This window comes from Danio rerio, chromosome 1 (genome assembly GCF_052040795.2).
Source record: "Danio rerio strain M-AB ecotype USA chromosome 1, GRCz13ab, whole genome shotgun sequence".
NCBI classification, from domain to species: domain Eukaryota; kingdom Metazoa; phylum Chordata; class Actinopteri; order Cypriniformes; family Danionidae; genus Danio; species Danio rerio.
In genome coordinates, this window is record NC_141021.1 from 58478828 (window position 1) to 58502322 (window position 23495).

The 23495-nt window shown below is 36.6% G+C and overlaps 2 protein-coding genes and 1 long non-coding RNA gene across 9 annotated transcripts in view; 1 reads left to right on the top strand and 2 right to left on the bottom strand.

Annotated features, from left to right (window-relative positions):
* LOC147847045 (uncharacterized) overlaps positions 1 to 23495 on the bottom strand; it is a 60217-nt gene that overhangs the window by 34575 nt on the left and 2147 nt on the right. The window lies entirely within an intron of this gene.
* Positions 106 to 18409, top strand: adgre10 (adhesion G protein-coupled receptor E10). Of its 2 annotated transcripts, XM_087237988.1 has the most exons (18): positions 106 to 187; positions 4483 to 4518; positions 6063 to 6112; positions 6260 to 6298; positions 6445 to 6480; positions 8088 to 8462; positions 11447 to 11478; positions 12827 to 12904; positions 13026 to 13215; positions 13917 to 14036; positions 14141 to 14322; positions 14432 to 14596; positions 14671 to 14874; positions 14952 to 15184; positions 15271 to 15337; positions 15412 to 15503; positions 15581 to 15743; positions 17164 to 18409. In XM_087237988.1, exons 3-18 carry the CDS (start codon positions 6097 to 6099, stop codon positions 17248 to 17250), a joined length of 2079 nt encoding a protein of 692 aa, XP_087094114.1. In that variant the 5' UTR covers positions 106 to 187; positions 4483 to 4518; positions 6063 to 6096; the 3' UTR covers positions 17251 to 18409. The 2 variants fall into 2 exon arrangements, with proteins under 2 accessions (XP_087094114.1, XP_087094113.1); XM_087237987.1 differs by lacking the exon at positions 4483 to 4518.
* On the bottom strand, positions 17405 to 21933 carry dnajb1b (DnaJ heat shock protein family (Hsp40) member B1b). The gene is given in 3 exon segments (NM_199773.2): positions 17405 to 18407; positions 20009 to 20577; positions 21337 to 21933. Coding segments are annotated over 3 exon segments (1023 nt in total). The 5' UTR covers positions 21557 to 21933; the 3' UTR covers positions 17405 to 18173.

Sequence of the window (23495 nt, forward strand, 5' to 3'; positions counted from 1 at the left end):
TTTTAGCTCAGAGCATCAATTTGAATATCCATTTGAATTTGAGCAGGAAAATACGTTAGCTTCCTCATTATAACCTTTTTATAGAATTTCCAACACAAAATATTTGCATTAATTATGAAGCAACAAAGCGCAGTAGGAGTATTCAGTCTAGTATAGGAGAAGATCATTGAATGTAAACGCAGATCAGGTAAGATCCTCTTTACATTATTAAATGAGAAGAAGCTGTTTAGTTATCATCACTCTCCATATTTACAGTGCTTGTCTTCAGTAGCTGTTTGTGATCAGACAGGTTTCCAAGGAGACGCTTATAGACAGGATAGAAAACTTGACATGCAATGAAACAGACATTAGCCATTATTTAAAACTAGATCTACACTTTTCTCTCTTTATCTTACCTTCAGATTTTAAAAAATACAAATTTACAGGACGTTACTATAACTTTTAGAAAATGCTGGGTTCATATAAGCCAATGTTGGGTCAAAAAGGAACATATCGGTTCCTAAAAAGTACAGTATATTTTGAAATGAATAATGTCAGAGTGACACATGCTTGATGTTTTTAAACAGAATTATTGCAAACAATTTATTTGTGTTGAATTTAAACAAACAAATTAAGTTTAATAATGTTCAACTTAATTTGTTCGTTTAAATTCAGCCCAAATTAATTGTTTACAACCACTTAACATAAAAAATTGAGTAAATCCAAGGTATCGTCTTTGAATAATTTTTTTTCAATGTATAGCAAAGTATTTTAATTAATCTATTAATCTGTTAAGGTAAATATATTGATGCTATAATAATACAACACTCAATAAATGATTTTTGCTGCTTGTTCAAATTACTTGCTTGAAATGAGCTGAATTGCCACATTTTTTAGTTTTTTGGGGGGTCATTTTATATATAATTATTTTTAGGGGTTTTTCACCTTTATTATAACAGGACAGTACAGAATTTAGGCAGGAAAGCATAGGGAGCAGAGAGAGGGGAAGGATTGGCAAAGGACCTCAAGCCAGGAATCAAACTCGGGTCATCGTGAGCACATTGGTGCTACAGTATATGTCAGTGCACAGTACCACTAGGCTACTGGCGCTGACTTTTGGGGGTTAACCTAATTGTTTTTTATTCAATCCAGCACAATATCATGGCAGTTCATAACTTTCTGATATAGTGGCTAATTCATAAGATCTAATTCGTACAATTAAATATGATTCGCTCATCAGCCAATGATGGTTGGGTTTAGCGGTGGGGTTTGGTTCCACATGTCCTTTTCAAAATCATACATTTTCGCATGACTGAGCTTAAGACTAAATTTAACTTACGGATTAGCCACTAAAATGACAAAACTTAAAATACTTACGTTTCCTCATAAGACCAGGCTGGTTCAATCCACTTGAAATTGTAAAAAAACAATCAAATTATCCTAACTGATTTGTTTCAGGGCAACACAAAGGAATTGTGTAGAACCCAGAGTTTTATACACTAAAACGTGCAGGATTACACACAATTCATTCATGCTGTCCCAATACAAGATGATTAGGTTAACTTAACACTCAACATATTTATGTGGATTGAACATAAAAAAAATTTAATTGTCCCAATGAAATCTCAAGAATTGTGTTGTTTCAGCTCATTTTAATTAAATAGTTTAAACAAGCAAAAAATATATATATTTTTTAGCGTACAGTGAAATGTAGTAATTAGGGTTGCACGGTTTACCGGTACTATAATAGTTTCGTGATACTATGGCTCCAAAATACTGGTGGTGCCATTATATTTTGTAAACGCTAGTCATTAACTGTCTATTTATTAAATACATATTGTTGCATGTGGAAAGTCACTAAAATGCTCTCACAAGATTGTGCAACAATAGATCCTTTTATTTGAATAGTCTGTAGAGCACTGTAAGGTTGCAAAACTGTGAAAAAAAACAATTGATGAAAAAACCAAAAGAGCAACAGGAAACACTGAAATAAATTTTTTAATTATTTTAGACCACTTCATATTGTCTAATTGTAGCAAATTTAATTTGGTATAATTTGTATCATGATTTTAATATATTTTTTGTTGCTCAGTTATCTTCAAAATAAACAAAAAGAACTAATGCATTTTAGGTGAATTGATGTGCAAATACTTGTTTTGATAATATGGGAATTATGAACTAAATTTAAGTAGCTCTAATATAACATAAAATATAGTATTTCTGACAGATTTGAGTTATGACTTACAGTATCTTTCCCAGTGATGGGTTGCAGCTGGAAGAGCATCCGCTGCGTAAAACATATGCTGGATAAGTTGGCGGTTCATTCCGCTGTGGCGACCCCAGATTAATAAAGGGACTAAGCCAAAAATAAATAAATAAATAAATGACAGTATTGCAATTTGGTATCACGATACTTAAGCTAGTATAGCATCTTAATGTGAATTAATGGTATCACAATAACCCTAGTAGTAATGTAAACAATTACTCAGTATTGTAGGTTATATTATACTTCAATCCACCACAGTTTACTGTTGTAAAACTAAAATATACTATAGTATTTATTACAGTTATCAGTTCACCATAGTTAATACTACAGTATGTAGCATTCATTAACAAAGTGTTGTAAATACTATAATACTGTATAATACAATTTACTATGGGTGACATGGTGGCACAGTGGGTAGTGCTGTCACCTCACAGCAAGAAAGTCGATGGATTAAGCCCCAGGTGGGTCAGTTGGCACTTCTGCATAGTTTGCATGTTCTCCCAGTGTTGGCATGGGTTTGCTCCGGTTTCCAAAGACATGCGCTATAAGTGAATTGGCTAAGCTAAATTGTCTGTAGTGTATGTGTGTATGTCCTGGTCCTCCAGGTTGTGGGTTGAGCGTTTTGCTAACAACCCACCTCATAAAACTAGATGTTAACAAACACTAATATGGTGCGGCTAAATATCAGCTTCAATATAAACGGCCCTAAGAGAAAGTAATACACTTTACTATAGTAATTTTATATCCTCATTTCTCTCAGTGAAGCAAGTGTGTAAATGTAGGATTTAGTCAGTAGTCTGTTCTGCATGTCTTAACTTTAAGATAACCCAGTTGTGTGTGTACAAGTCAGACACAATCTTTAGTAATCTTTAGTAATCTTTAGTAGTCAAGCACAAACACTGGAATAGTTGATTAAAGATGTTTTGAATAACTTGAAACAAACATACTAGAAAAACCTCACCTCAGGCTAGAGCTGCATAAAGGTTTCCGGGTTCACGTATGAAAATGTCATGTAAATAATGTCAGTTTGAGTAGATTTCAGTCACTACAACGGTCGTTTAACATTGCTAGTTGTCTAAAACCATCTTAGCTGGTAAACTAACATACCTTTTGTTTTGTTTTGTTTTTTGGGGAAAGGTGGAGGTGATTGTTAGGGTTTCTCTCTGTCTTTTATTTGTTTGGCCTTCTGGAGGTTTTGAATTTGATAGTTTATTTCTGCTTTTGAATTGCGTTATTGGAGCTTGATCTTTCTTCCAGCAACTTTTATCCTTAAAAGGTTTGAAAAAGTGACTTTTATGGACATCTGTAATAGTTTGCACTGCTATATTGTCTGAGTTGGTGTTCTATATTGCGCTGTAAACACCTTCTAGTAAACTGCAGCACACTGTCTGTTATTTTAAAGACTTATTTCTCTGTATGTTATTTCTTTTACATCATATTATTTACTAAAATGTCAATAAATGTAACTATGAAACTGCAGAGTTGAATTGTCAACATCGAAATTGGACAGAACAGAGATCAACATTCTAAAATGCAATTCACAACCGTAAATAAACAAGTGTAAAACACAAAATACAGAAACAGTTCATTAACATATTTTTACAGTGCATGTTATCATTTTTTAACAGTGTGGGATGATTTCAGGAATTCTCATTGGCCACAAATAAACCTAAATATTTAAATGTTTAACATGATGATGTCAGGAAATTGCAAATTTCTGTTTGCATCATTGATGTGAGATGTAAAGCAGCGGAAGATTTATCTCAGTCTCATTTCAGCAGAAATGTAGCAAAGAGATAAGGTGATTCGGCAATAAACGCTGAAACTTGATCAGCAAGTTTTACTCGCCAAAAAAGCTGTAATAATCTATGCAACATATTAACATACAATGTTTAATTTAGATCATAAACATGGTAAAATTCACAACTAAATCATTGACTATTTAAATAATTTGTCGCAATTAGACTGTAAACTTGTTTGCTCCCAACCGGATTTTACAACATACTGTAACATGCAAATAATAAATTCTCATGAAACTATTCACACAGGTATAAATGTTTGTTTTGTTTTCATCAATAGCAGCTATCATGCCGAAGTTAGAAATGTGACCTTTGGTGTTATATTAGTTTCATATAATCATCTCTGCGTCAGCATTTGAATATGAATTTGAATTTGAGTAGGAGGGGAAAAAAAAATGTGTTGTCTCACTATTTAATCTTCAGCACATTTGCTTGTAGATCAGTAAAGATCATTTAAGGATAAACTCAGATCAGGTAAGACATTCTTAAGTAATATGCAAACAAACTCATTAGTATTACCACAAATCTTTAAACTGTTACAGTTTTGTTAGTCTATACACTGATAAAAAATATGTCTGCAAAATTGTTGCAAACAATTTATATGCGTTGAATTTAAACCAATTAAATTTAGTAATGTTCAGCTTAATTTGTTTGTTTAAATTCATCCCAAATAAAATGTTTACAACCACTTAACTTAAAAAAAGTTTAATAAATCCAAGGAATCATCTTTGAATCCTTTTTTTTTCAGTGTACAGTTAAGTCAGAATTATTGCCCCCTGAATTATTAGCCCCCCTGTTTATTTTTTGCCCAATTTCTGTTTAACGGAGAGCAGATTTGTTCAACACATTTCTAAACATAATAGTTTTAATAACTAATTTCTAATAACTGATTTATTTTATCTTTGCCATGATGACAGTAAATAATATTTGACAAGATATTATTCAAGACACTTCTATACAGCTTAAAGTGACATTTAAAGGCTTCACTAGGCTACTTAGGTTAACTAGGCAGGTTAGGGTAATTAGGCAAGTTATTGTATAATGATGGTTTGTACTGTAGACTATCTGGGAAAAATATAGCCTAAAGAGGCTAATAATTTTGACCTTAAAATGTTTGTTTTTTTTATGTAAAACTGCTTTTATTCTAGGAAAAATAAAACAAACAAGACTTTCTCTAGAAGAAAAAATATTATCAGCCATACTGTGAAAATTTTCTGAATCTGTTCAACATCATTTGGAAAATATTTAAAAATGAAAAAAATCAAAGGCGGCTAATAATTCTGACTTCAACTGTACATTAGGAGTGATAATTTCTGGGATTTATTTTTTTAAAGACTATTTTAAACATAAGGCACACATATTTAATAGTTATTTACTCATTAATATGCTGACAGAAAACACCATTAAGCTACATTAGCTGCATTTGTAGTTCTAATCGAATTCACGTCCAACATGCAATGCACTGTGGGCAATATCAGCAGATAGAGTATGGACGGTTCTACACTTAGATAGAAAAAGTAAATCATCTGGGAACCTCTGGAATACTCTTTTCAACATACAACGATTTGGGACATACTAATTCTATTTTCAAATACTATTTAGGATGAATAGTATGTGAATTGGGACGCAGCATCGAATAAAGCTGCAATCACACTGGATTCCTGCCCCTTAGACTTAGACATTCATAACCATGCAAATGCTTTATAACGCAAGCTCGTGCAACAAGTTTCACAGTTCACTGCACTGCAAACGTCAAACTAGGTGACTGCTGACCTGCGAAATCGGATCACGTGACTACATGAGACCAATCGAAGATCAAAACATGACCTCTCTGGACAGAAATGTAAAATATGGACCAATTACACATTTGAACCTAATTGGTTTATATTACCTTATATTTTTAAATGAAATCTTATATATAGATGTAAATTCCTAAATGCAGTGGAGGTTTGCATGTGTTTGCCACAGCTCATTTGTTTTTCTGCCACTAAACTGTAATGTCCTCTAATTTGCTTCAGATAAAGTGAAACACACTGCAGGCCAAAACTGACAATGGGTTTCTGTGAAGGTGAGTTTATAAAGGTTGGTTCACATTGCCCCAAACACATTTATACATGCAGTCAGATTATGAATTTTAAAATATAGTCAAAAATGCTATTCAATCCAACGAAATTTCAGCTGACTTTTGATCCTCTTTTTTTATATTTCATAACAGGTTTTATAAAAGTTCAGACTGTCATGTCTGTTGTGCTGTGTGAGTCAACAAGATCAATAATCTTTCATTTCTTTTATTTAGACGCCTGAGCTGTGGCATTAATGTGTTGAACATCTTTATGTTCTATATTCAGATATTGTACGTTTTTGTGTTTTGTTGATTAATTTGTGTTAACTGTTTTTCAGTTGTCTTGGCATCTACAACTATGACAACTGTAGATGGTAAGTCTTGTGCTAAAAAAAAACATTTAATAAATTATTTTCTAATATTTCAAAGGATATGGTATGAGAATCGTGAATAAGTTTTCAATAATAAATAATAACTTGGGCGACGCAGTGGTGCAGTAGGTAGTGCTGTCGCCTCACAGCAAGAAGGTCGCTGGTTCAAGCCTCAGCTGGGTCAGTTGCCATTTCTGAGTTTGCATGTTCTCCCTGTGTTTGTGTGGGTTTCCTCCGGGTGCTCCGGTTTCCCCCACAAGTCCAAAGACATGCGGTACAGGTGAATTTGTTAAGCTAAATTGTCTGTAGTGTATGAGTGTGTAAGAATGTTTCCCAGTAATGGTTTGCGGCTGGAAGGGCATCCGCTGCGTAAAACGCGCTAGATAAGTTGGCGGTTCATTCCGCTGTGGCGACCCCAGATTAATAAAGGTACTAATTAGGGGGTTTTACCTTTAATGTGGTTTAATTCCATTAGTCTGACATTTATTCATTCATTTATTTAATTTTCGGCTGAGCCCCTTTATTAATCTGGGGACGTCACAGCGGAATGAACCGCCAACCTATCCAGCATATGTTTTACACAGCGGATGCCCTTCCAGCCGCAACCCACCTTTGGGAAACATCCATACACATTTATTCACACTCATACACTACGGACAATTTAGCCTACTTAATTCATTTGTACTGCATGTCTTTGGACTGTGGGGGAAACCCAGGCCCGGATTGGCTAATCGGGAGGACCGGGAGAATTCACGGTGGGCCGGTGTCCCTAGCTGCTTGCACTCTCAGCAGTCACACTTTTTTCATTTATTTACTTTACTTTTATTTACTATTTACTCTTTTTATTCATTATTTTGCCGCAGCTCCGCTCCTTTTATTTATTTTCTCGCAGCCCCGGCAGCAAAATGCAGCCCGCAGGTTAACTAACGATAATGATGATGCTGTAACTATCGACCCCAAACAGCGGCACCTAAGTGAATATAAGAATTTGAATAATTAATATTAATGAATATTACACCTGCTCAATGAAAATCAGATGATTCACTACATTAATAAATCTGACATCACTTGATCAGAAATCTAAAAAGGGGAGAAAAAAATTAAGCCATCAAAAGAAAGTAATGCTGTGTCTTAAAGATCACAAGCCATTACTTATTTTTTATGCTCATTGTTTAGGCGCCATTGTAGACCAGTGGTTAGCACATTGCGTTTCATCACTGCGGACCCGTGTTCGAATCACACCTGTAAATGTTTTTTTTTTTTTTTTTTCATTTTAATTGTTAAGACATAATACCATTAGGGCTGTTGAACATTTGAATTTCTAAAGCAGCTGTTTTCTTAAAAAAGACGTGATAGTGCCATTAGAAACTGAATTGGAATCAGTAGTAAACTGAGGTGGGCCAGTCTGTCTTGAAACTCCAGGGCTGAAAATGAGTCCCACTCCAGCCCTGGGGAAACCAGAGAACCAGGAGGAAAACCACGCGAATGCGAGGAGAACATGCAAACTCCACACAGAAATGCCAACCTTCTTGCTGTGAGGCGACTGTAGTACTGTGCACCCTTGTGACGCCTTGTTAAAATAATGCTTTTTCAATTTTTGTTCCTAACAGCTAATCTGACTGACCCCTGCAACAACTACACTGTGTTGAACGATTCATGGAGATACATCGGTAGTTCACAACCCCCTGTCATGTGTGACACTTCAGTCTCCTGGAGCGGCTGGTATCGCCTCTTCATTAACAATCTGAGCGCTCAGATCCCAGACACATGTTTTGACATGTATAGCTGTGGCACTGCTGTCCCACTGTGGATTAGTGGTGGACACCCAACAGTAAAGGATGGAATCGTCAACCGAAGTGTCTGCAGTCAGTGGTGCTCGAGCTGCTGCTATAACAGCTATTTTTCCATTAGAGTCAAAGCTTGTCCTGGAAATTATTCTGTCTATGAGCTGATTAGTCCATTGATTTGCTCAGCCTACTGTGTAGGTAAGTCTATTAACATTCAACTTTTGCTTTGAAGTCTTGAGCCTAGCAGCACATGTTGCATTGCATTTAAAGTAAAAGCTTAATCACGTAATGATATTACTTTACATTATCAGTATAGTCAATATTTAAACTCACAATCCAATAACATTTACAGACCATCACATTTAAAATACAATCCAATAGATTTGAATGGTTTCTAATGAGTTTTGGGACATACTTAATCAGGATGTATTGGTTTCAACATGCCACAGATAAAAGCCAACAACTAGAGACCCCAAATTGCAATATCGTATAAATCATAATAAAGCCCCGTTTAGGCAAATTGAGCATCCCGTTATCATCCAATGAATCAAAGGGTGCTTTCACACTTAGTTCAATTGCCTGGTCTGAACCCAAGATCGATTGTCCGCCTTTTCCACCTTCTCGGCTGGTTTGTGTTCACATCATCTTTTTTCTTTATGAACCCCGTTATGATTGCGACATCGAGTTGCTGTTGTGTGTACGGCTGTTGCTTCGTGATGGACATGAAAGCCAAGGCAACAAAATGAAAGAACGTAATGAAAACTAAAGTTTGTTGTACAGTTGGCAGTTCACTTCCGTTATTTGGTACGATTGCATTCATATCATAAGAGAACTGGACCAGAGTTCGCTTGAACCGTACCGCAGACCTCCTCTTTCAGTCTGACTCGGGTTCAGTTTGTGGGTGCGCACCAGAGTTCAGATGACATTGTTCACACTAGCTAAACATCATTTTTGTTTGTGGTCATTTCATATTTAAACTTCTCACTGTCCCATAACTTACTTTAATAAAATACTTTATGTCATATGCATATGTAACTCTACCGGTCCTACACCAACCAACCCACTCCGAGCTGAGATCAAAGCGGTGACTTTTTGTATGGGAGTAAGTTGCTCTAACAAGGAGGCTAACAACCATGGCCTCTAGTGTCTGTCGCTAGAGCACCTTATGAGGTCAAAGCAGTGAGGTTTACCTGCATAGCACTTTGCTAGCTGGCCTCCGTTACACATAAACAGTATCATATATCATCTTCAAGTTCGAGTTCAAAAAAACGTGGTGACAACTGCACCAATAGCCTAGTAGTTTGTGTGTCGACACATAGCAGTACGTTGTTCACTAGGATTGAGCAATGTTGATCAATTCGGCATCGTACAATGTCTAATGAGAAACATCATGATGGCATCATCATTGTAGGTGGGGGTGGGGGTCGTTGTTAAATATCAATTAAGTCATAACGAATTAATTATTTGTAGACTACCATTTTCACTACCTGACCCACATGGTCTTTGCTTTACCAATAACCAAACCATAAAAGTTACACACAAATTACCACCTGTCAATAATTTTTTTTCTGCGGGACTCTGGCATGAAAAGGCAGTGATCTGTATCATTCTAATGGCTTTTCCCACAGCTGGTGGAGGAGACTTCGGTTGGAGTACACTGTAATTTGTATTGTGATTTATGATGGCTTCCTTATTTTATTAATATTATGAGGAAATAATAACAAGTAAATATGCTAGGACTTGACCGTTTTGGTCGCATATGCGCCAAAGTTTTATCAATGCGACCTTAAAATATATTTGAAAGCATTTGTGCGAGTTCATACATTTTCACTGTTTTCACTGCAAAATCCTCACGGTGTGCGCGGATTTAGGAGACATTTATCCAGACATTTATGCCTAAAAACGCCAAACGCAACACTCAGGAACAGATTAACTGTTGTTATGTGAACTTGCTGAAGTAAAAAAAGCCTGCAATGCTTGCCCCGCCTTTTGCTCTTCTTATTGGCCTACTGCTCTAGAACTGAATGCGAATGATTGGTTAATATCAGCTGTCAATCACTCAGTCAATGCCTTCTGCCTTCAGATGACAGGAGCTACAAGCGTGAAAATGTGATGCACTGAAGATGAGAGAGTGAAAATAACATTGACAGACTTTGTTTTAGAAAAAAACTAAAGTTACTAATAACATCTTAGTGATCATGTGCTGAATGTTAATCCACCATTTACACTTTTCCAAGAGTGGATAAAAGACTTCCAGTGGCTTCAAGTCCGCTATGAAAATAACTAAAGCCATTCACTGTAAAGTCTGTGGGACGGGGTTTGCAGATAACAGCGTTTGCCACTGAATCTGCACATTTTTAAGCACAAGAGGTCCTGTATAATCCTTTATTTAATTATCATGATGTGGTCAGTCGTGCAAGCGGCAGGATTGCCGATGGATTGCGATGCCGGCTCAGCATCATAAAGTCTGTCGGCCATCGGCGATGGACAATGGCATCGTCTATTAGCCCAACCCTAGTGTTCACAGTTACCCGACTTCAATTCCCAACTAGAAGTCCTGTCTGTAATCTCCACAGTCCTATCACATTAAAGGTAAAACCCCCTAATTAGTCCCTTTAGGGGTCGCCACAGCGGAATGAACCGCTAACTTAACCAGCATTTGTTTTATACAGTGGATGCCCTTCAAGCTGCAACCCATCAATGGGAAACATACATACACACTCATTCACACACATACATTACAGACAATTTAGCCTACCCAATTCACCTATACGACATGTCTTTGGACTTGTGGGGGAAACCAGAGCACCCGGTGGAAACCCACACCAATACAAGGAGAACATGCAAACTCCACAAAGAAATGCCAACTGACCCAGCCGGGGCTCGAACCAGATACATTCTTGCTGTGAGGTGATTGTGCTACCCACTGCGCCACCGTGGCGCCAAAACCCCCTGATATATAATAATAAAAACAGCTTGAAAACCAAATTGTCCAGGTTTTATTATAATTATTTGAAAACAAATTCATTAACACTGTCATTAACATGGCAAATTCGCACTGAAATGTTTGTTTTTGAGAAAGTATTTGATTTTTGTTTTTTTCAGAAAGTTTTTTAATGTTATTCATGAAATTGTTATGGTTTATTTTATCATTGTCTTCATGTTGATTTCTCTGATTGCAGATGTGCAAACAACACTGGAGGAATTTTGTACAGTAAGTTGAGTTTCTGACATTGAGTTTGACTTAAGTTACTATCGAAAAGGGCCCAAGAGGAGTGCAAAAGACATGCATTGTATACCTGTTTGATAATGTACAATATAGTTGTGCTTTTCTATACATTCTATACAACTTGTTGTTCACAACTTACTTCCTTTTGCTATTAAACCGCAAGTCACATGGTATTTTAAAGCCTGGTAATATTGTGATGTAGTCCTCTGCAAAGATTTAAATGCCTCTAGGCCACAAAAAACTGTAATTTTCTCAGAAATCATCACTGGCATGGACCACCCCACACCTTGAGCTAGACTTTATTGTAGGGATGAAGGGGATGGTGAGAGAACAGTGGGATGAAGGGGAAGGGAAGTAAGAGGATAACCAGTTAACAGGTAAGTAGGTTGATTGGGCATCCTACAATTATGCCCAGAGACTCAGAGTGGGGGGACATTCTCTGTAATATTTTGGTAGATTGTTTGGACCCCCCGATTCAACCTAGGAGTAAAGAGAGGGTTATAGGATTGTGAATGGGAAGCGAGAAAATAGAGAGAGGGAGGGTTAGAAAGAACAAGAAGAACATTGCTAGAGGGCTGGTCTGCCTTAAATACATTTTAGGAAGTAAGCAATTGGTTAAGGAGCAATTGGTTACGCCGCCAAACCATTGTTGAGTTAACGATTTAAAATTAGAATTATTTTGCAGCTATTTTGATGCAGTTTGTTTGAATCCATTACGGGCTTAAGGTATGTAAACGACTCCTATTTATGAGCCAATTGTGTTCTAACTGTTCGGCTGTTTTAGTCTTTCCACGTGTACAATGAAACACCCATTTGTTTTTAGAGTGTTCGTATGTCGCAGGTATTAGGAAGCAAGATTATGCAAATATGCTACTTTGTGGTGACGTAGATCACTATAATGCTAACGATACAGAAATACAATGACGCATTCATTCATTTTCTTTCCAGCTGAGTTTCTTTATTAATCAGGGATCGCCACAGCGAAATGAACCGCTAACTTATCCAGCTTTACACAGCAGGTGCCCTTCCAGCCACAACCCATCACTGGGAAAGACCCATACACTCTCATTCACAAACACAAACTACAGGCAATTCAGTGTATCCTATTCACCTATAGCGCATGTCTTTGGACTTGTGGAAGAAACCGGAGTTACGTCTCGTTAATGCAATTCAGAGCTGATTCTTTCTTTTGAGAGACTACATCTTTATTCTTTTTTTTTTTTTGATTAACAACTTTACAACTGCAGATGAATGTTTCAAAACCCCATCTGACCTGCTCTTGAATATCCTATATAAACATGATCATGATCTGAATTAACTCTTGTGATTTCAGGATTGGACTGCTAAAGATTGTCTTGTAAATATTCTTGACCTGATAGAAAACATCACAGTTCAAGTGCTTCCTTTAAATGTAAGTTTTCAAAAGAAAAATGATAAAACAATCAAATCCTCGGTTATATAAGAATTGATCCAGTTTTGTTGGCTTTCTTGACGTTTACATGTAACTGTATTTATGCAATCAATAATTTTAGACAGTGACCAACTATTTAGACATGGTCCTTGAAGCCACAGAGAGGTTTTTAGTGTCTTCATCGTCAGACAGCCCGGCTGAACTGGCCTCATATGGAAACCGTGTGCTGGAATCCACTGAGAAACTCATTTCTACACTGGTGAAGACGACAGACACAAGTGCCAATGTCAGTTTTACTCTGGAGGATGTAGGTAAGTGGAGACACTGGTGTTAAATATAATGAAAATTGGTTTATTTATGATATCAGAAACTTTATATAGTGTAATAAGTAGTGATGGGTTGGCACAATCAATGAAAATATCTACAAAAACTACATAATTGTCTATCATTACAGAAAATAAGTCAAAATAGCACAAATTCCATCAAATTAGACAAATTTCAAGACCGCCAGTAATGTTTTTATCATTAAAACTATGTGAAAAAACACGACTCAAGACTACATTTGTTTGATTATTGTTATAATTAGATTAAGCATTTGATTTTTCCTAGAAAACTTTGTTGTTGCATTATTGGCTATCACTTCATGGGTCACAAAATCTGGGTCTTTTGAGGTTATACAAGTCTGTTTCCAAGTAGAGGTTCAACTATAGACCATTTCAATGTGGTCGAGTCATTTTATAACTGTAAAAAGAGGCAATTCAATCCTAACTTCATGTTAAAACAGCTATCACAACATTATTTATCAACGTGTGGCTCTTTTTGGATTCTTGGAAGCTGCAGAAATTAAAAATATAAAACAGGATGCTCTTGTTTACATCTCTAAAAATGGTGTATAGTACAGATATAAAATCTTAACAGTAACATGTGTTTTGTTTATTTACTGGTGAAAAAAATATCTAAAAGAATAGTCGAATTAGAGTGTTCAATAACTCCTGCTTTGTCTTTTAATCAGAGGGACACGTTTTCATGGTTGGACCAAATGTCACTTTAGATGAAATCCCTCAACTAAACACAACTAATGCATTTATGGACATTGATCTTATTGGCATTGCCAAAAACAACAAGGACACACGTATGTACTTTGTAGGGGGGGAAAGTGAGGATATCATCATATACACTTTGCAGTTTTTTTTTTTCAGCCAGTATTGCATGCAAGCCTCTGTTTCTGTCCCACAGGATCTGCTGCTGTGGCTTTCATGAGCTACACTATAATGGAGAATCTACTGAAGGCCGACTTCTTCAACACACAAAATAACATGACTAAAACCATGATGTCCACTGTGATCTCAGCTACTCTTCCCAAAACCAGCAACACTGCACTCACCAAACCAGTCAAGTTCACCTTCAGACACATCAGAGTGAGAGACTGAAATGTGTTTTAGTCCAACATCAGCACTGATCAACATCTGAACACATCTAATATTCACTCTGCTCATATTTTCTGCTTGTTTCTTCTTCTTCTTGCAGGAGTTTGAGCCCAGCGGTACTCCGTCCTGTGTGTACTGGAATATCAGCGAGTGGATTGTAGATGGTTGTTCTGTGTTAAACAGCAACAGCAGCCACACTGTGTGTTCCTGTGTTCATCTGTCCACATTCGCTCTCATCATGCAGACCAGCAGCAGTCCACCACCGGTACCAGAACATTTCTAGAGAGCATTGAAGAGCAGCACAGATCTGGCACTCATGTTCTCTGCATGTTTTCTCAGAGCGATCTGCTGGAGCTGCTGGATCTGGTGTGTGTGATCGTGGGTCTGGTGTTCTTCAGTTTGGCTCTGTTGTCCTTTGCTCTTTGTCAGTGGAGTCCTGGAGTCAATAATGTGGCTCGAATCAACATCTGCATCAGTCTGCTGTCGGCTCACCTTCTGTTGCTGCTCACACAACAGTTCCTGAGCCTCATTCGCCCTCAGCAGGTGAGAATGATGAAGGAGCTCTACAGCTCAGCACAGCCGCACTGAGAATCATCATAACCCTCTCTCATGCTCTCCAGGTGTTGTGTGTGGTGATAGCAGGCCTTCTGCACTTCCTCTTCCTCTCCGCCTTTGTGTGGATGTTCATTGAAGCTGTGCTGCTCTTCATCTGCGTCAAGAACCTATCACAGGTCAGCTCCAGAAAGAAGGATGTGCTCAGCAATGGATTTCTGTGTGTGATTGGATATGTGGTTGCTTTGATTGGGGTGAGTGTGTCTATTGGGATGGTTCCAGAAGGATACGGCAGTGAACAGTGAGTTTACTTTTGAGTGATTCAACTCTCAACAGCTTCATCCATCTTTTTTCAGTCTTTATTTGATTGTATCTTACTTTAAACAGATGCTGGATTAAAATGGATAAAGGCTTCTTCTGGAGTTTTTTGGGACCTGTTTGCGTCATACTTGGAGTAAAGCTTTTTTTTCTATGACTTAAGTTTAGAAGAAAAACAATCTGATTAATACTGTTTTTTTCCCTGCACAGTTGAACGTGATTCTCTTCATCAGCATCAGCATCTATCTGAACTCGGCACTCAAAAAGCTGAACGCTGAAGTTTCACAGTTGAAACAAACCAAGTAAAAAACATTGGTTTAATTACTCTTTAGAATAACAAAATGTAAAAGTTAAAGATTAAATTTCAATTTCTCTGCAGGGTTATGGTGTTTAAAACACTGGGTCAGTTTGTGGTTCTTGGTTGTCCTTGGATTCTGGGTTTCTTCGCTCATGTCAATATGGTGGTGGAGATCGTCTTCATCATCATAAACTCTCAGCAGGGAACCTTCATCTTCCTGATCTACTGTGTGCTCAGTACTGAGGTAAGGCATCAATCTGAGGCCCTGTTTACACTAAAACATTTTACAACGCATACGTTTTGCTACGGTTACTCCTTCTGTCCACACTACGCCGGAGATTTTGAGTGCTGAAAACAGAGCATTTTGGAAACGCTGTAGAGGCAGTTTTCATTTTAAAATGCTGCTGCTCTGTCTCAGTGTGGATGAGGGAAAACAGAGACCCTGTTTTCAGATGTCTGATTCAGGCTTTTTCCTCAATATTAAATAGCCTAAACAAAGTTCTGACTTGCAACCTCTCCTTTTAAGTTCAGACTTCTGAAGTTTGATATGGAAAACAAACTCCTAAAACACGTCGGGTAAATCTTAAGAAGGAAACAGTGTACTTTGTACCTCATTTACATCACCCAGGCTATATTGTTTCACTAGCTAAACAATAAAATGAAAACATGATACAACGGACTGCCTATTTTCATTTTGATATTAACAGACGCCAAAAATGACGTCGTGTAGCTGCATTTTTACATGACTGTCAACTTTATGCATATAACAAAACGGAGCCTTCACTCTCAGAAATAAAGTTATGTAAGCTGTCACTGGGATGGTACCTTAATCCATATTGGTACCTTAAAAGTATATATTAGTAGCTAAAAATCTTAGGAGGAACACTTTTGCACTTTTAAGGTACCAATATGTACCCTTGAGGTATTAATATGGACCTTTTAGGTACAAATTTGTACCTTTCGAAAAGGTACCTACCACCACCCCAGCGACAGCTCACGTACCTTTATTTCTGAGAGTGTATAACTGCCTCCTTTAATTTTCACTGAAAATATGAAACATACCCCCTCTTTTGCTGAATATCAGTTTTAATAATCAATAATGTCCATTATAAAAGTATAACATACAATAAATTTATACATTTTAGGAAATAAAGGCAAGCAATCAGTCAAATGTTCAGAATCAGTGTACGTGGTTACATTAATTAATATATTAACTTATGTTCACGCTCAGCCAAAACACAACACCTGAGTTCAAGTAATAGATTCAAAAGACCAAAGTTGGGGAATATGTCGTTAGACATGGAAAATGTTAATTAAAGATCAAGTTTAACAAATATAGTGAGATTAGATCCAGCGGTAGATTCTTGATGAACCGTTCGACGTGCACAGCTCTCACCTGGGGTTCTGCGCTCAAAGCACTTGGTGACTGCCTAGAGCTCAGACATGCACATGCCCTGCAGGGCATGCCAGAGTGTAGTGTGGACGAAAAATTGTTTAGAAACACTAGGTGAAACACCAGTGTGGACATGGAACATTTTCATTCTAAAACACCATTTTAAAACTACGTATTAGCGTAAATGGGGCCGAAAAAAAATGATCTCTGGTAAAATTAAGCCTCTTTTGCATTCTTCATACAAATACAATGATCTCTCATTCTTGTTCAGATCAGGCAGCAGTACAAGAAGATCTTCACATGTCTGTGCTGTGGACGCAAAACCAACAACGTAAACACGGCCCTCAAAACACGCTGAGGATTACACTTCAGGTTAAGACAATCAAGTGCCATTTTAACATTATTTACACATTAAACATGATGAATGTGACTTTCATTATCTAACATCACTGTGCTTATTTTACAAATAACATTTATTTAAAATGTTTTAATAAATGTAACTTCAACTCATGTTTTCTTTTAAACATTTTATTTAAAACCCTTTACAAAAAATACCCCAAACCTCAACATTCACACAATCCAAGAAAGAAAAGAAAAGCATCTGTGTAGTGATTAGTGAATCAACACGTTTCACAGTCACAATTCATATCATCACTTACATGTATGTAAACTAACATTTTCCATCTTCTTTGGTATTGTTTTATTGAAAAATAAAATCTACTCATAAATTTGTGGCTTAGCTGACTTTTTTTTTAACATGCCAACCACGTAACCTCTACATCAAGTGTGGTTTTTATGTGCTTGATGTAGGATTATTCAAGTAGGAATCACCTCGGGCCACCATTACACTGGAAACGACTTAACAGTGGCATCTCTCACAGTCCCATTACACCATATTATAGGAAAAAAGTACAGGGTGCTTTCACAGAAAGACTTCCCTGAGGTGTCCAAAAGGTCCAAAGTGCTGAAGAGAAACCACATCACTGTTCTCTTGCACATCATAGCATCTCCATATCTAAAATAGTGCACAAAAAAAAATGGAACAGCTGGAAACCTTCTGCTAGACTAGACCCTAAAGAAATATTGCACCAAAATAAACATGACTTAGAAGCATAAACAAGTCTAGTCCAGCAAAGTTTCAGTCCATGTAGTCTTTCACCAGCTGAACATTACAGGAAAAACAGATCTTTAAATAACGCAGCTCCAGAGAGCTCAGATATTTAAACACTATGAAACAAAACATGGCAATGGTAGTGACTCCAGCTTTATAGTACATGCAGCTCAAGAAGCTGGCAAAACATTTGCAATAGTGTCCTTGGCATTCTGGGAGAGCTTTTCTGGAAACCTGACCTCGTATTCAACAACCAAGTCTCCGCGGCGATCTGGAGATTTGGGAAGAGGAAGACCTTCCCCGGTGAGGCGCCGCTTCATCCCAGGCCGAACAATGTCCTGAGATGTTACTTTAACTGTGCGACCATCTAGCGTTGGAACGTTAATCACACAACCACAAAGAGCCTGAGAAGAGAGTGGAGAAGAAAGACTTTAGTAAAATGCAAGGTAAATTCATTATTTCTACGCGATTTTCAGAATTCAAAAACATTACGGCTGAGCAACATCAAAATTGGCATTTGTAAATTTAATATACAGATTGCAGTGATTTGAGATAAATTAGTGATTTAAAACAAACAAATATTTGAGCGTCCGCCACTAGCACACTGTCTGAAATAATTTTTAGCACTTCAGGAAATGTATTTACTAGAGACGCATGGGCATGGGACGATAACGGTTTTGAGATGTACTGTGGTTTGGAAAAGTCAAGGTTTTAAAACCGTAAAAATATTCCGCAATACCGTTCCTAAGGTGTGTGTAAATTTCTTTATTTACGTTTTTTAGGACAACAATATCTCCAGCAGAATGATTGATTTTGAAACAAACGGAGACAGCAAAATTCAATAATTCATTAAGCCTGAAACTTTTACTGCCCCAAAATATTTTAAAGGCTTCTCAAAATAAAATATACTGTGTTCAAATGGGAAAAACGTTTTTGTTGTTTACCCCGACATTTAAAAGGAATATATTCTAGAGCAGTAATCACAACACCGTAAAACCGTGATATTTTGATCCAAGGTATCATACCATCAGAATCTTATATCAGCCCATGCCTAGACGATGTATCTGCAGCCATATCGTTATCTGCTGAAAAATGCTATTAATAATGTTATCGTTAGCATTCCAATTTCAAAATTAGGCTGATATCTTTAAGCCGATAAATTATGTAATTGTACAGAACTGCCTGCCTTTTAGTGTGGAGTGCGGTTATAAAATAATCAAATGACTTACAATTGTACAATAATGTAATAATAGACTATATTTAAGTTGGTTTCAGTACTAAGTACTTTTTCGTTTTCATTATATTTAAAATGTTTAACTTGTTAATTAAATCTAATTTTGTCATTTAACCTATTATTTTTATGCAACAGTCAAGATGCATGTAAATTTGCTTTGCGGAAAAAAGGAAATGATTTATGTGAAAGTGTAAATAGGTTTATATAATCACCTTGCCATTTTTAAATTGTTACTTTTTTTGCTTTGAGAAGGCTATTTTTAGATCAGTTCAAACTTATGAAGTTTTTTTTAAATAAAATCAGTTGTTTACTGTACAAAAATATAACATTTTAAAATATTTATATTCATCGGCTAATACACCGGTTATCAGCCTTCAAATCTAAGATTTATTGGCTATCGATATCGGCCCAAAAACCAATTTCGGTGCATCCCTAGTATTTACATGCTAATGTGCATTTCTGAAACCAAGGAAAGTGAACGTCTTAGTTTTCTTGTACAAAAATGTGTAACTTTCAGTATGAATCCTAAACAAGCAACCAAGCCATGTTCAGATACAAGAGTCAAGACAGGCAAGAATTTTCTCCTGTCTGTTTCAAGTGTTTTTGATTTTGCTGATTGATCTTTGATGTTCCTTAATGGTGTGTTTGCTTTCAGAAGTTACATTTTGTGTAATGGTATGAAACATGTTGGTTATTTTAAATATCTAGTGGCGTATAAAATTATTTAGCATGCTATTGAATATTTCTTCAATATCATAGAAATCATCTCACCTCTTTGAGAGTAATTTTTGCAGGATAAATGATGTCCGATCCATCTCGCTTGTACACCGGATGCGGTTTATCCTTCAACACAAACACCACATCTGCAGGGATATTTGATGGCGTCTCGTCACCTTCCCTGGGGAAGGTTATCTTGGTTCCTTCCTTCCAGCCTTTTTTCACCTCCACTGTCAGAATCTTGTCCTCTGAGCGTGTTGTTCGCCCATCGGGGTTCAGACGCTTGCGTGAGATCTTCATCTTCTTGGTGCAGCCAGTGAACACTTCATCTAGACTGACCCGGAGGTCGTGGATCACTGCAGGGTCTTGTTTTCTCTCCATTCTTCCACCGTGACTATGTGTGGTAAAGGAGCGAGGGAAACCACCAATGCCACCCATACCAAAAGAAGCAAACGGGTCATCAGTTTCCATGTTCTCATCCATACCACCGTTATGTCCAAAAATATGTTCGAAAGGATTTCGCCCTCCGAAGAACTCTGAGAACATTGCATGAGGATCTCCTTGGAAAGTGTATGTGTAATTTCCACCACCACCACCTCCTCCAGGAGCACCTCCCTTCAGTCCTGTAAATGGTACACAAATAAATCACATTGCAATCTCTAAACAAAAATACAACACTCAGATTTCAATATTAATTGAATAGTTCATATAAATGTTGATTATTTAGCATTGAACCACTGATCATTTTGATTACTCAACTACACATACTGGTAAAAGGACTGGAGGTTTGCATTCATCTTAACTTGTATCTCCAAAAATACCTAAAGGTTCCTTTTGATAGATTTTCTGTTAGTAAATTTTTATATTTAAGTGCTATTCGTTTCAAAATGTTCTGGAATGTGGACAGCCTTGTGCAAACCCATCTAAGATTGTTTAAAGCTGAACAGGTACAGAACTATTGACGGAACTCAAACGCTCTGTCTCTTCTCACCACGTGACTATCAGAATCTTCCAGCAAGCGCTCGACGCTCTAGAATGTCCCGCACAAGCAGCCAATCAGAATGCAGCATTGCTGATCGGATCTCGTTTACTTATTTTTACAAAATAAAACTTCACTATCACAGATTGACTTATCTCTAATTCAAACATTTGAGTAGTGTAGAGTGCGTCGAAAGCAGCCCAGGACCACGTAAAATCATAGATTAAACTGATTAAGCAGTCTCAAACGCGACTAGAAGAAAACAAACACGAACACAATAGTTTGTACTTTAAACAACATATCTTAATAGTAAAGGCTCATAATCCCTCTTAAAACTCTTCTTATTCATATCCGCGTCATAGAATAGAGCCACAGTTACAAATGTTTGCATGTTTTTACTCACCTTCCTCGCCAAATCTGTCGTAGATGTCTTTCTTTTTCGGGTCGCTCAGCACGTCGTATGCTTCCGCGATCTCCTTGAACTTTTCCTCGGCTCCGGCTGACTTGTTTTTGTCCGGATGGTATTTCAGCGCTTGTTTGCGATACGCTTTTTTAATTTCATCGTCAGAAGCGCCTTTCTGAATCCCCAAAACGCTGTAATAATCTTTCCCCATCTTCACCATTAGGCTTCCGTGTTTGTTAAATGTATATTCTCCGAAAGAAAAACTGCTATTCAGACTAGTGTTGCTAGCCTGTTTGTTTTCAAACCAACCTGATACTAATCTTTGCAGAACTGTCGTCTCGTCCCCTTGCGGTCTTTTATGCTCCTGCCGCTCTGTGGTTCCCCCTATTTAAAACCGTAAAGAAAGTTCTAGAAAATTCTCAAAGTCTCTGGTTGTTTCCACACCCCTGGACCTGGACCACGTGGCAGATCTGCTCCACCCGCACAGCTGCTGCAGCAAACTGGCAAAACCGAAACCAGAAGAAACTACAGCTGCGTTTCTCTATCAAACTATGATATACTCAAACATAAACAGGCCTGTGTGACGCCATAACGGGCGCTTCTCGGCTGGATTTCGTATGTCGTCATTTATATTTGCATAATCCACTTACATTCCTGACCGAGTGACCTACAAACTCTGTCCAGGGAAGATGCTATTTTAGACCAATGATGATTCTCATGTTTTAACTGTACTATTATTGTTATAATTATATCTTTATAATATTAAATCATCTACCTTTTAAAAAATCTTATGTTTCATTAAATGTTAAGTGGAAATTATTAGGAAGTATATTTTATTATTATTATATTAAATGGATTGTGTGTGTGTGTGTGTGTGTGTGTGTGTGTGTGTGTGTGTGTGTGTGTGTGTGTGTGTGTGTGTGAGTGTGTGTGTGTGTGTGTGTGTGTTCATACAGTGCTCAGCATATATTAGTACAACCCTTAACAAATCTATCTTTTAAATTAATTTTTAAATTCATGTTTTTTTAATATTTTAATAAGTTTACAATATTATATTTGTGCATATACATTAGTTTAGTCAGTACTGAAGTCAAATCTGGACCTAATCTAACAAAATAACTTCCGGTAACGGACCAAAAACTAGTTCACCCATATTAACATGTTATAGAAAAATATTAAATACAAATTTTAATAAGAAGGGAAGCAAAAAAAAAAAAAAAAAAAAAAATTTGGTTGAAATTTTGTAGGTTGTAGTTTGTTTTTTTTTTTGTAATATTTTGCTTGAATTTAATAGTATTGTTTTTAATTTCTAAATATGTTTGGTGGCTAAAATATTATTTAAATAAATATATCCGTTTAATAAATCTGTTTGGTTTATATGCACCAAATTTTATTATTATTATTATTATTGCTTATATTCACTGATAAAAGGATAAAAATATTCATGCTGAGTACTTTTGATATATATATATATATATATATATATATATATATAAACACAATAACAAATTTTTGTTTTCTAAACCTCTCTTATTGTTGTGGGAAAATGTACTTTTGGGCTTTACTGTCTACCCTAGTCAAGAAGAAAATTGGTTTTATTTAAATCATTTGCTTATGTTGTTAACAAAATTTTCATTCATAAATGTAAATGTACTAATAAGCAGTGGTGGAAAAAGTACTGAAAAATCAAACTCAGGTAAAGGTACCATTACTTGGCCAAAAATGTAGTGCAAGTAGAGTAAATGTATCTGCTGTAAATATTACTCAAACTATGAGTAAAAAGTAGACCTTAGAAAAATACTCAGGAGTAGTGAGTACTACACTGTAAAAACCTGATGCGTTTCCATGCAATTTGTGCGTGAGTGAAAACGTAACATTCTGTAGTGCATTTATTCATTGTTTAAGGGCCTTTGGGCAGTCTAAACAGCCCCTGGGTCATTGCATATAAATATTTTGTACATCTTTCTGAACATTTTCAATGATTTAAAATGGTTTGCTGCCTTTAAAGAGCCCATGTCAAGAGGTTGTTTAAAAGAATGTGATTTAGTTTCTATGTGCAATTTGATTGGACAGAAATCGCAGAACTGATTTTTTTTCTCACCCAATCCCCATAGACAAGAAAAAATAAAGGAGTGATGCAATTTGAAGGAAAATAGTAG